Here is an 11,650-nt window from a genome sequence, read left to right on the forward strand (position 1 = left end):
GAGTCAGAAGTACCAGAGCCCCAGACTTGTGATTAGCATTTGAAGTGGAGTCAGTCTCATGAGCCTGAGCCTTTCTTAACCTGGGGACTCTGGTGCTAACTCCATGGAGTCAGAATTGAATCGAATTGTAGGACTCCCAGCTGGTGTTGAATAATGTGTCTGTGTGGGAAAACCTCCCGCACATACCACCATCATATCTGGCTAATTTTGATTTTTTTGTGGAGATGGGGCCTCCCACTGTTACCCAGGCTGGTATCAAACTCCTAACCTAAAGCAATCCTCCTGCCTGGGCTTCCAGGAGAATGCTGGGATTACAAACATGACCCACTGCACCTGGTGGAAAAAAGCACTTTGAAAGGGCTTAGAGACTTCCATTCTTCTGACAAATGCTCTAGTCAGGAACTAGAAAAGCCAGATAAAATTTTTGTTAAAATCATATGTATATGATTTTTGGTTTGAGGCTTTTTTTTTTTTTGAGATGCAGTTTTGCTCTTGTTACCCAGGCTGGAGTGCAGTGGCGCAATATATATATACACACATGTAATATGTATGTAAAATATATATTATATATATTATACATATAATATATATATATTATACTTTTAGTAGAGATGGGTTTTTGCCATGTTGGCAAGGATGGTCTCAAACTCTTGGCCTCAGGTGATCCACCTGCCTCAGCCTCCCAAGGTGTTGGGATTACAGGCGCGAGCCAGCGTGCCCAGCCTAAATTTAAAAAATGTATATTTTTAATAGTCTCAGAGAGGTGGTGAACCAAGAGGGAACAGCAGTCTTAAAATTCTAGAGTAGGGAGAATCATAGAGAAGCTGGCAGTTGCAGCAGGATTCTCCCTGGGGCATTTGCTCATTCCGCCATTGAGCAACAGGCTAAGAATCCAAGCACTGCCCAGACAAGGTTGCAGAGAAGCCAGCTGAGCTGAGTCATCTCATAACACTGGAGGAAGAAAGTTGGGGAGTCAAAGAGCGTTTAAAACAACAGATGTTTGACTGGGCGCGGCGGCTCACGCCTCTAATCCCAGCACTTTGGGAGGCCAAAGTGGGTGGATCACGAGGTCAAGAGATGGAGACCATCCTGGTCAACATGGTGAAAACCCATCTCTACTAAAAATACAAAAATTAGCTGGGCATGGTAGCACACGCCTGTAGTCCCAGCCACTCGGGAGGCTGAGGCAGGAGAATTGCTTGAACCCAGAAGGCAGAGGTTGCAGTGAGCCAAGATGGTGCCATTGCACTCCAGCCTGGGTAATAATATCGAAACTCCATCTCAAAAAAATAAAAATAAAAAATAAAAGAACAGATTTTTCCCTTAGGATATTTACCAAATTCTGAAGCTGTGTAGAACTAGAGGCTATAAAAATCTAAACCTACGGCCGGGTGCAGTGGCTCACACCTGTAATCCCAGTGCTTTGGGAGGCCGAGGTGAGCAGATCATCTGAGGCTAGGAGTTCAAGACCAGCCTGGTTAACATGGTGAGACCCTCACTCTACTAAAAATGCAAAAATTAGCCCAGCCTGGTGGCATGTGCCTGTAATCCCAGCTACTTGGAAGGCTGAGGCAAGAGAATCACTTGAACCCAAGAGGCAGAGGTTGCAGTGAGCTGAGATTGCACCACTGCACTCCAGTCTGGGTGACAGAGTGAGATTCCATCTCAAAAATAAAGAAATGAATAAAAATTTAATCCTCAAACCACCGAAAAGCAGTGTAGGATTTTTGACTGACAGGGATGAAGATTAGAATTTAGGACCCACCAGGGCAAAGGGATGGGCAAACACACAGGGCTTTCATTTGAATGAGCAGGAGGGCTCCTTAATGGAAACAGAATGAAACTGGTGGACTGAAATTTGTCAAAATGTAGTGCAGCCTCAAACCATAAAGTCCTTGATGGGGTTAAAGTGATCCACGCCCCTTCTATCTGTCTAGCGAGGAAAGTGTGGAAGAAAAAACATCTGTAAGTTTTTATAGACAATTTCTGGGTCTAATAAAAATTACTTGCTGAGAGATAGGGCCATCTCAATAAAACAAGAGAAAAACTAGGAAATAGAAACAGGTGATCCAAATATTAAAGAAGACAGATAAGGAGTCAACTATGATATGCTTAAGAAAATAGAGGAAAACAAAAATTAGGCGCGGTGGTGCGTGCCTGTAACCCCAGCTACTTGGGAGGCTGAGGCATGACAATCTCTTGAACCCAGGAGGCAGAGGTTCCAGTGAGCTGAGATCGTGCCACTGCACCCCGGTCTGGGCAACAACAGTGAAATGCCATCTCAAAAAAAAAAAAAGAAGGAAAAGAAAATAGAGGAAAATATGGAGGAAACAGACAAAATATCATCAACCTAAAATAAAAGGATCAGAATGTGGTTTAAAGAGAGTTTATTCAAGAGCAAAATTTCTGGCCAGATGAAGCTTTGCCTAAGGTCAGGAGTTCGAGACCATGCCTGTAATCCCAGCACTTTGGGAGACTGAGGAGGGTGGATCACTTGAGTTTGAGACCAGCATGGGCAATATAGGGAAACTCCCATCTCTTTTTTAAAATTTAGTCATTGATTTTTTTTAGTAGAGACAGGGTTTCACCATGGTGGCCAGATGGTCTCGATCCCTTGACCTGTGATCACCCGCCTCGGGCTCCCAAAGTGCTGGAATTATAGGCGTGAGCCACTGCACCCGGCCAGGAAACTCCCATTTCTACAGAAAAATTTTAAAAATTAGCTGGGCGTGGTGGTTTGCATTTGTAGTCCCAGCTACTCAGGAGGCTGAGGTGGAAGGATTGCTTGTGTCCAGGAGGTTGAGGCTGCAGTAAGCTGTGACTGCACCGCTGCACCCCAGGCTAGGCGGCAGAGCAAGATCTTCAAACTGAACTGACAAAGGGGTGGTTATAAAATTGTTCGTCAGGAATTCTCATTGGTTTACAGAAGTCACGTTGGTTCGTGATTGGCCATACCTTGTTGTACTATAGGTTTATAGTATTTTATGGCTCTTTGGCGTCAGTCTAGAGTCCACATAGCAAGTGGCTTCAAGAGTTAATTATTTAGCTCAAGGGGGAATGAGACGTGAATGTGGCTATGTTTTTATATGTCTTTGTGAAATTGATAATTTAAAGAGACTCACATTCCTCAGATAAAATATTTTTCTCCTTCTCAGTTTTTTTTTTTTTAAGACAGAGTCTGGCTCTGTCACCCAGGCTGGAGTGCAGTGGCGAGATCACGGCTCACTGCAACCTCTGCCTCCCAGGTTCAAGTGATTCTCCTGACTCAGTCTCCCAAGTAGCTGGGATTACAGGTACCCATCACCACACCTGGCAATTTCTTTTGTATTTTTAGTAGAGATGGGGTTTCTCCTTGTAGGCCAGGTTGATCTTGAACTCCTGACCTCAGGTGATCTGCCCGCCTCGGCCTCCCAAAGTGCTGGGATTACAGGCGTGAGCCACTGCATCTGACCATAAAGATTATTTTTAATGTTTTTCTTTTCTTTTTCCTTTTTTTGCCATATTGGAGTTCAGTGGCACAATCTCAGCTCACTACAACCTCTGCCTCCCAGGTTCAAGTGATTCTCCTGCCTCAGCCTCCCAAGTAGCTGGGATTACAGGCATGTGCCACCATGCCCAGCTAATTACTGTATTTTTAGTAGAGATGGGGTTTCACCATGTTGGCCAAGATGGTCTCGATCTCTTGATCTTGTGATCCACCTGCCTCGGCCTCCAAAAGTGCTGGCATTACAGGAGTGAGTCACTATGCCCAGCTGATCCCAGCACTTATGGAGGCTGAGGCAGGAGGATCACTTGAGCCCAGGAGTTTGAGACCAGGCTGGACAATATAGCAAGACCTCGTCTCTATTAAAAAGAAAAAAATTAACTAGGTTTGGTGACTCATGCCTGCAAGTCCTAGCTTACTTGGGAGACTGAGGCAGGAGGATCCCTTGAGCCCAGGAGGTCAAGGCTGCAGTGAGCCGTGATTGCACCACTGCACTCCAGCCTGGGCAAGAGAGCAAGACCCTGTCTGAAAAAAATTTTTTTAATGGAAAAATAAAAAAGTATTAAACTATCACAAGAGAGGAATTAGCAGGAAGCAAAAAGGAATGTACCCAAGGAAGGACAAACTCAGTAGAGTCCCCACCCCCAAAGGCTAGAGCTCAGACTTCACTGCATGCCACTCACTTCACCGATTTGCCTGGGCCAGAGCTGGTTCATAGTTGCCAGGCAAGAAACAACTCTCAGGCCAGAAGCTAAGGCTGGTGGGAGGTGCCCAGGGCACATGGGGAGGCCACCTACCCAGAGCACACAGCACCCCCACTAGGAGGCCCCTAGGAAGCAACCTTCTCTGTCACAGGTGAGCCCTGGCTGTCAGGTAGATGCATCAAAAGAGCTGGAGTGCCCCATGTGCTTGGAGTGCACGGTGTCCACACAGGGCATGGAGGATGGGAATCAGCCCTCTGGGACGCACAAGAACTGAGATTGGTGAGCAGACGCACCAAGGAAGTTGGGGCACAGCTATGGGCACACGTTGTCCATGACTAGAGGGCTTTGGGGAAAACCATCCATGGCATAGGTAAGCCAAGACTAGAGGGCAGGTGCACAGAGTTAGGGAGCTGCCCCCCGTGTAGGGCCTGGAGCAAGTGGCAGCCTTGACAGGGAGTCCACAGCAAGTTGGTCACCCGGCGTGGACTAGATCTGCAAAGTTGCCAAGGGAGTGCCAGCTTTGGACACACAGATCTCCCAAGGCACATGCCCTGCTGATGAACTATGGAGCAAGGACCTCCATAGCTGGAGCACACTGTAACCAGAGACAAGGCCTTTCCTTCCTCCAATTTCCCTCTAGCATCCTCTGCTGACAAGGCCTAACATTGTACTCATTGTAGGGAGAAATGCTTTGAGTCCAGTTACTATCCCATAAGAGACACTGAATGGTAAATAATGAAGCTGAGAGGGAAAAAACAGGTAACTGGCAGAGACCAGGCTTTCAGCTACTCCACTACCAGCTGCACTCTTTTTTTTTTTTTTTTTGGAGGTTTCAGTGGGACGGGAGAATCACAAGGAATCAGGTGTTCAGAGGAATGTATGGAGTAGAGGTGAGGAACTAGGATGTTGAAAAGTAAAAAAAGGAGAGAAGGAGAGGAAGAAAGAGGAAGAAAAAGAGGGAGAGAGAACAGGAATATTGCTTCATTCTAAAAATGGGTATTAATAATGGCCGATCAATATTTTGTGTATTTAAAATGGAGAACTCTATAAATATTTATTGAGTTTACTTGTTCTGGATCTGAGTTGAAGTCCTGGATATCCTTATTAATTTTCTGTCTCGTTGAGTCTAAATCTCATTATGGGTCTTATGTATCTGGGTATTAAGATCTCTTATTGTTGCATTGATCCTTTTACCACTGTATCTTTGTTGCTTTGAAATCTATTTTATCAAATGTGAGAATTGCAACTCCTGCTTTTTGTTTATTTATTTATTTTTGCTCTCCATTTGGTTGGTAAAATATTCTCCAACCCTTTGTTTTGAGACTTTGTGTATCTTTGGATATTACCATTAGGTTTTGGCTGTATCTCTTGATTGGGGGATTTAGTCGATTTAAATTTAGGGTTACTGCCATTTGATGTTAACTGGCTATTTTATCCATTCGTTGATGTAAATTCTTCTTTATGTTGATGCTCTTTACTTTTTGGTATATTTTTAGAAAGGCTCATACTGGTTGTTCCTTTCTATGTATAATGCTTCTTTCAGAAGTTTTTGTAAAGCAGGCCTGGTGGTAATAAAATCTCTGAGTACTTGCTTGTTCATAAAAGATTTTATTTTTCCTTCAATTGTGAAGCTTAGTTTGGCAGGATATGAGATTCTAGGCTGAAAGTTCTGTTCTTTAAGTATATTGAATATCGGCCCCCACTCTCTTCTGGTTTGTAGGGTTTCCGCTGAGAGATCTGCTGTAAGTCTGATAGGCTTCCCTTTATGGGTAACCTGGCCTTTCTCTCTGGCTGCCCTTAGTATTTTCTCCTTCCTTTCAATCCTGGTGAATCTAATGATTATGTGCCTTGGGGTTGCTCTTCTTGAGGAATATCTTTGTGGTGTTCTCTGTATTACCTGGGGTTGAATAGTGTCCTGCTTTGCTAGATTGGGAAAATTTTCCTGGATAATATACTGAAAAGTATTTTCCAGCTTGGATTCATTCTCTCCATCACATTCAGGTACACCAATCAAACATAGATTGGGTCTTTTCACATAGTCCCATATTTCTTGGAGACTTTGCTCATTCCTTTTCATCCTTTTTTCTCTATTCTTGTCTTGTCGTTTTATTTCATTAAGTTGGTCTTCGACCTCTGATATCCTTTCTTCTGCTTGATCCATTCTGCTATTTAAACTTGTGCATATTTCACTAAGTTCTCGTGTTGTATTTTTCAACTTCTTTAGTTCATTTATGTTCCTCTCTATATTGTCTATTCTTTTCAGCATTTCATCAAACCTTTTTTCAAAGTTCTTAGTTTCTTTACATTGGGTTAGAACAGGTTCCTTTAATTCCCAGAAGTTTCTTATCATCCACCTTCTGAAGCCTACTTCAGATAATGGAACACAGTCCTTTTCCATCAGGGCTTGTTCCGTTGCTGATGAGGAACTGCAATCCCCTGTAGAGGGAGAGGGGTTCTGATTTTGGGTATGCTCGGCCTTCTTAGGCTGGTTTTTCCCTTTGTTATAAATTTATCCATCTGTCGTCTTTACAATTACCGCCTTTCTAATTAGGTTTCTGAGTGGACGTCCAATTTATTGATTCCCAGTGCTGGGATTCAAGCAACCCACTGCACCAGCCACAATAGCAGCGATAAGACTGATGGTGCTCTTCTGCCTGGGAATCTCTGGTCTGGCTTCCTTCTTGAGTCCGCAACAAGCGGCTCTGCCTTCCCGGAGCTCCAAACACCGGTCAGTAAGGGAACCGCGCCTTGGTGCGGCAGCTCTTCATGCAGAGTAAACGGTACTGGTTCTCTTTTTTTTTTTTTTTTTGAGACAGAGTCTCGCTCTGTTACCCAGGCTTGAGTGCAGCAGCACGATCTCAGCTCACTGAGTTCGTGCTTGCCGGGTTCAAGCCATTCTCCTGCCTCAGCCTCCTGAGTAGCCAGGACTACAGGCACCCGCCACCATGCGCAGCTAATTTTTTGTATTTTTAGTAGAGACAGGGTTCCACCTTGTTAGCCAGGATGGTCTTGATCTCCTAACCTCATGATCTGCCCACCTTGGCATCCCAAAGTGCTGGGATTACAGGTGTGAGCCATGGCGCCCAGCCCTATTTATTTATTTTTTTGAGAGAGTCTCGCTCTGTCGCCCAGGCTGGAGTGCAGTGGCATGATCTTGGCTCACTGCCACCTCTGCCTCCCGGATTCCAGCGATTCTCCTGCCTCAGTCTCCTGAGTAGCTGAGATTACAGGTGCCCACCACCACGCCCAGCTAATTTTTGTATTTTTAGTAGAGATGGAGTTTCACCTTGTTAGCCAGGCTGGTCTTAAACTCCTGACCTTGTGATCCACCCACCTCAGCCTCCCAAAGTGCTGGGATTACAGGTGTGAGCCACTGTGCCTGGCCTCATATGCACTCTTTACACAAGTTTTCAACTCCCCTAGTAGCTACATTCCTACTAACAAGATACCTCCTCTCTAAAAGTGAAGAAGTTCTCAGCATTCCCCCAAATGATAAGACACACAGTCCAAACAGGCACTGTATCCACAGCTGGCTAAATCAGACACGATCACATTCTACATTCTGTTACCTAAAAACTAGATAGTAAAGTTGACCTCTAACAATTTGTACATAAAAAGGGAAGCAAAAAGAGGACATGGTCAGTACATACAAATAAACACATGCATGTAAGAAGCAAAGAAGAATATGCATCGCAACTATAGTCCTTGTTTTTGGAATTGATCATTTTTGTAACTAATCAGGGTCATAGTTGAATCTATAGTTTTTAGAAAATCTGAAGGCTGGGCCAGGCGCAGTGGCTCATGCCTGTAATCGCAGCATTTTCGGAGGCCAAGGTGGGTGGATCACAAGGTCAGGAGTTAAAGATCAGCCTGGCCAATATGGTGACACCCCATCTCTATTAAAAATAGAAAACTTAGCTAGGCGAGGTGGTGGGCACCTGTAGTCCCAGCTACACAGGAGGCTGAGGAAGGAGAATCGCTTGAACCAGGGAGGCTAAGGTTGCAGTGGGCCAAGATCCTGCCACTGCACTCCAGCCTGGGTAACAGAGTGACTCCGTCTCAAAAAAAGAAAAGAAAAAGGAAAAAAAATCTAGGCCAGGCGCGGTGGCTCATGCCTGTAATTCCAGCACTTTGGGAGGCCGAGGCGGGAGGATCACTTGAGATTGGGAGTTCAAGACCAGCCTGACCAACACGGAGAAACCTTGTCTCTACTAAAAATACAATATTAGCTAGGCATGGTGGTACATGCCTGTAATCCCAGCTATTCGGGAGGCTGAGGCAGGAGAATCACTTGAACCCGGGAGGCAGAGGTTGCGGTGAGCCGAGATTGCGCCATTGCACTCCAGCCTGGGCAACAAGAGCTAACCTCTGTCCCGCCGCCCCCACCCAAAAAAAAAAAGAAGAAAGAAAAATCCGAAGGCTGCGCAGGAACCAGCAAGAGAGCCTCTTTGTTTCTGCAATAGCCCTCTAGTGCCCTCTGCTGACAAAGCTTAACATTGCACTCACTAAAAGGGATAAATGCTTAGTGTAGACCCAGTTATCATGAAACAGGTACTGGGGTTGAATCTGGAGCTGAGAGGCAATGTATTGATGACTGCCATAGGAAGAAATCACTAAATGTCCAGAAATTAAATAAGGCCGGGCGCTGTGGCTCACGCCTATAATCCTAGCACTTTGGGAGGCTGACGTGGGCGGATCACTTGAGCTCAAGAATTCGAGACCAGCTTGGGCAACATGGCAAAACCCCATCGCTACTAAAAATAGAAAAATTAGCCGGGTGTGGTGGCCGGCGCCTGTAGCCCCAGCTACTCGGGAAGCCGAGGCTCAAGAATAGCTTGAGCCTGAAAGGCAGAGGTTGCAGTGAGCCGAGATGGAGCCACTGCACTGAAGTCTGGGTGACAGAGACTGTCTCAAAATAAAATAAATAAAATAAGGCCGGGTGCAGTGGCTCACGCCTGTAATCCCAGCACTTTGGGAGGCTGAAGTGGGCAGATCATGAGTTCAGGAGTTCGAGACCAGCTTGGCCAACATGGTGAAACCTTGTGTCTACTAAAAACACAAAAAATTAGCTGGGCATGGTGGCACATGCCTGTAATCCTAGCTACTCGGGAGACTGAGGCAGGAGAATTGCTTGAGCCCAGGAGATGGAGGCTGTGGTGATCTAAGATTATGCCTGGGCAACAGAGTGAGACTCCGTCTCAAAAAACAAAAACAAAACAAAAAACTAAAGAGAGTAGGAAGAAGGAAATTATAACGAGCAGAAACCTGTAAAATAGAAAACAAATAAACAATGAAGAAAAAGAAAGTCAAAAGCTGGGGGGGTTTTTTTTGGCTGGGCAAGGTGGCTCACACTTGTAATCCCAGGGAGGCTGAGGAGGGCAGATCACGAGGTCAGGAGTTCAAGACCACCCTGGCCAATATGGTGAAACACCGTCTCTACCAAAAACACAAAAACTTAGCTGGGCATGGTGGCACATGCCTGTAGTCCTAGGTACTTGGGAGCCTGAGGCAGAAGAATCACTTGAACCTGGAGGTGGAGGTTGGAGAGAGCCAAGATCACGACACTGCACTCCAGCCTGGGTGACAGAGTGAGATTCCGTCTCAAAAAACAAACAAACAAAAAAAGAGTATCTACAAAAAATATCTCTAGTCACCATATTAACAGCAAGATACTGAATGCTTCCCCTGAGGTCAGGAACAAGACAAGACTATACATCATCACCACTTCTAGTCAACATTACACTAACAGTCCTATCCAGTGCAATCATGCAAAGAAAAAGAAAAAAATGGAAGGTATAGAGACTGAGAAGGAGTAAGTAAAAACGTCTTTATTTGCTGCTCATGTGGTCATGTACGTAACAAGCCTCCCAGAGATAATCAACTTAGCGAGGGCACTGGCTGTTGGGACAGTCTTGCATGGGTCCTAAGCATCCCTGCATGTTCTTACTGTGTCAAACCAAAAAGCCTGTCTCCTGATACTGAGCACACAAGCAATTAAGTAGACCGAAGTGACCACAGTGTGATGGCAGTGTAATTTCTCCCTCCCCAGCGGAAGGGGCCTAGCTTTATTTGCTGCTTGCTAAAAAAGGTACTGAGCTTTTGGCTCTGGGCTCCACCAAGCTGTGGCATAACTTCTTCTTTTTTTTTTTTTTTTGATTTTTAACACATCTTATTTTATTCAGATAGCAGTCTGATCACACGTGGTCCAACAACACTCAAATAATAAATCAAATTTAATCAGATGTTAAAAAGATTGGTCTTCAAACATCATAGCCAATGATGCCACGCTTGCCTATGATCTCTCCGACATAAAACCACATCAACACCTCAGTGGCCACCAAACCATTCAGCACAGCTTCCTTAACTGTGAGTTGTTTGAAGCTACCAGTCTGAGCACTATTGACTATTTCTTTCAGGCTCTGAATAGCTCTAGGGATCTCAGCAGGGGTGGGAGGAATCAGCTCAACCTTGGCGTAGTACCAAAATGTGGCCAACTGAGGCTTCGAATAAGTCACAGCAGCGTTCACCAGCGCCGGGGTCTTCTCCACAAGGTTACGGATAAATTGGGCCATGGTTCTGGGATGGAAAGTCCGTCGCCCCGAACGGCCGGCTGAATGTGGCATAACTTCTTGAGTGCAGGACCAGCTGGGCTCATTGGGAGCAGGGGCCCAGGTCGCCATGCTGATGACCTGCTGTTTGCCATGCTGTCAGTAGTCTGGCCTCACTGTCAGCTTTTGGCATCTATGAAGTTGTGGTATACTCTGACATAGGTTAGCAACATTTTTCCTAAAGGGTCAGATGGTATTTAAAGCTGTTGGCCATGCAGTCTCTGTTGCAACCAACTACTTAACCTTGCAATAACAGCATGAAAGCAGCATTATATAACATGTAAGTAGGTACTTGATGATGTTCTCCAAGACACTTTTAATTACAAAAACAAGCAGCTGGCCCACTTTCTTTCCATATGAGGCTCAGAGCAGGAACTCGTCTAACTTCTCTTGGCTTGTAGGCAGCAGAGATGGGGCTGCAGAATCCGGATCCCTTTCCACCTCAATCTCTCTGCTTTCCTACTGACCCTAAATAATGCATTTAAGGGCCTCCTTACCCTCCAGCTTGCAGTTAAGTTGTACCAGCCGGAGATACACGTAGAGATCAGAGAGCGAAGGGAGATAGAGGTCCCTGATATTTCTTCACTAGCCTCCTAGACTGTGGGGACTCCTAGTGGTAGGTAGGCCTTCTACACACAACCAGCTTCAGGGAATTGTTTCAGGCCCTTCTCTTTTAAGCCTAGAAGTACCAATTACAGCCCCATCCCATCCCAGTTAGCCAGCAGTAAAGCATTTTACTTAAAGCTTAGTCACTCTTGGTCTGACCTGGCACAGCGACTCATGCTTATAATCCCAGCACTTTGGGAGGCCAAGGTGGGCGAACTGCCTGAGGTCAGGAGTTCAAGACCAGCCTG

General features: G+C 45.4%; 1 protein-coding gene across 1 annotated transcript; it reads right to left on the reverse strand.

Annotated features, from left to right (window-relative positions):
• Window positions 1-10,403: 10,403 nt before the first annotated feature.
• LOC100405644 (ATP synthase F(0) complex subunit g, mitochondrial) lies at window positions 10,404-10,883 on the reverse strand. The gene has a single exon (XM_017978184.4). The coding sequence runs from the start codon at window positions 10,866-10,868 to the stop codon at window positions 10,449-10,451; it is 420 nt and encodes a 139-aa protein (XP_017833673.2). The 5' UTR covers window positions 10,869-10,883; the 3' UTR covers window positions 10,404-10,448.
• Window positions 10,884-11,650: the final 767 nt, after the last annotated feature.

This window comes from Callithrix jacchus, chromosome 10 (genome assembly GCF_049354715.1).
Source record: "Callithrix jacchus isolate 240 chromosome 10, calJac240_pri, whole genome shotgun sequence".
Taxonomy (NCBI): domain Eukaryota; kingdom Metazoa; phylum Chordata; class Mammalia; order Primates; family Cebidae; genus Callithrix; species Callithrix jacchus.

Excerpts from the sequence above, each read along its gene's own strand:
- LOC100405644 (XM_017978184.4), bottom strand. The coding sequence starts at position 10,868 with ATGGCGACCTGGGCCCCTGCTCCCAATGAGCCCAGCTGGTCCTGCACT.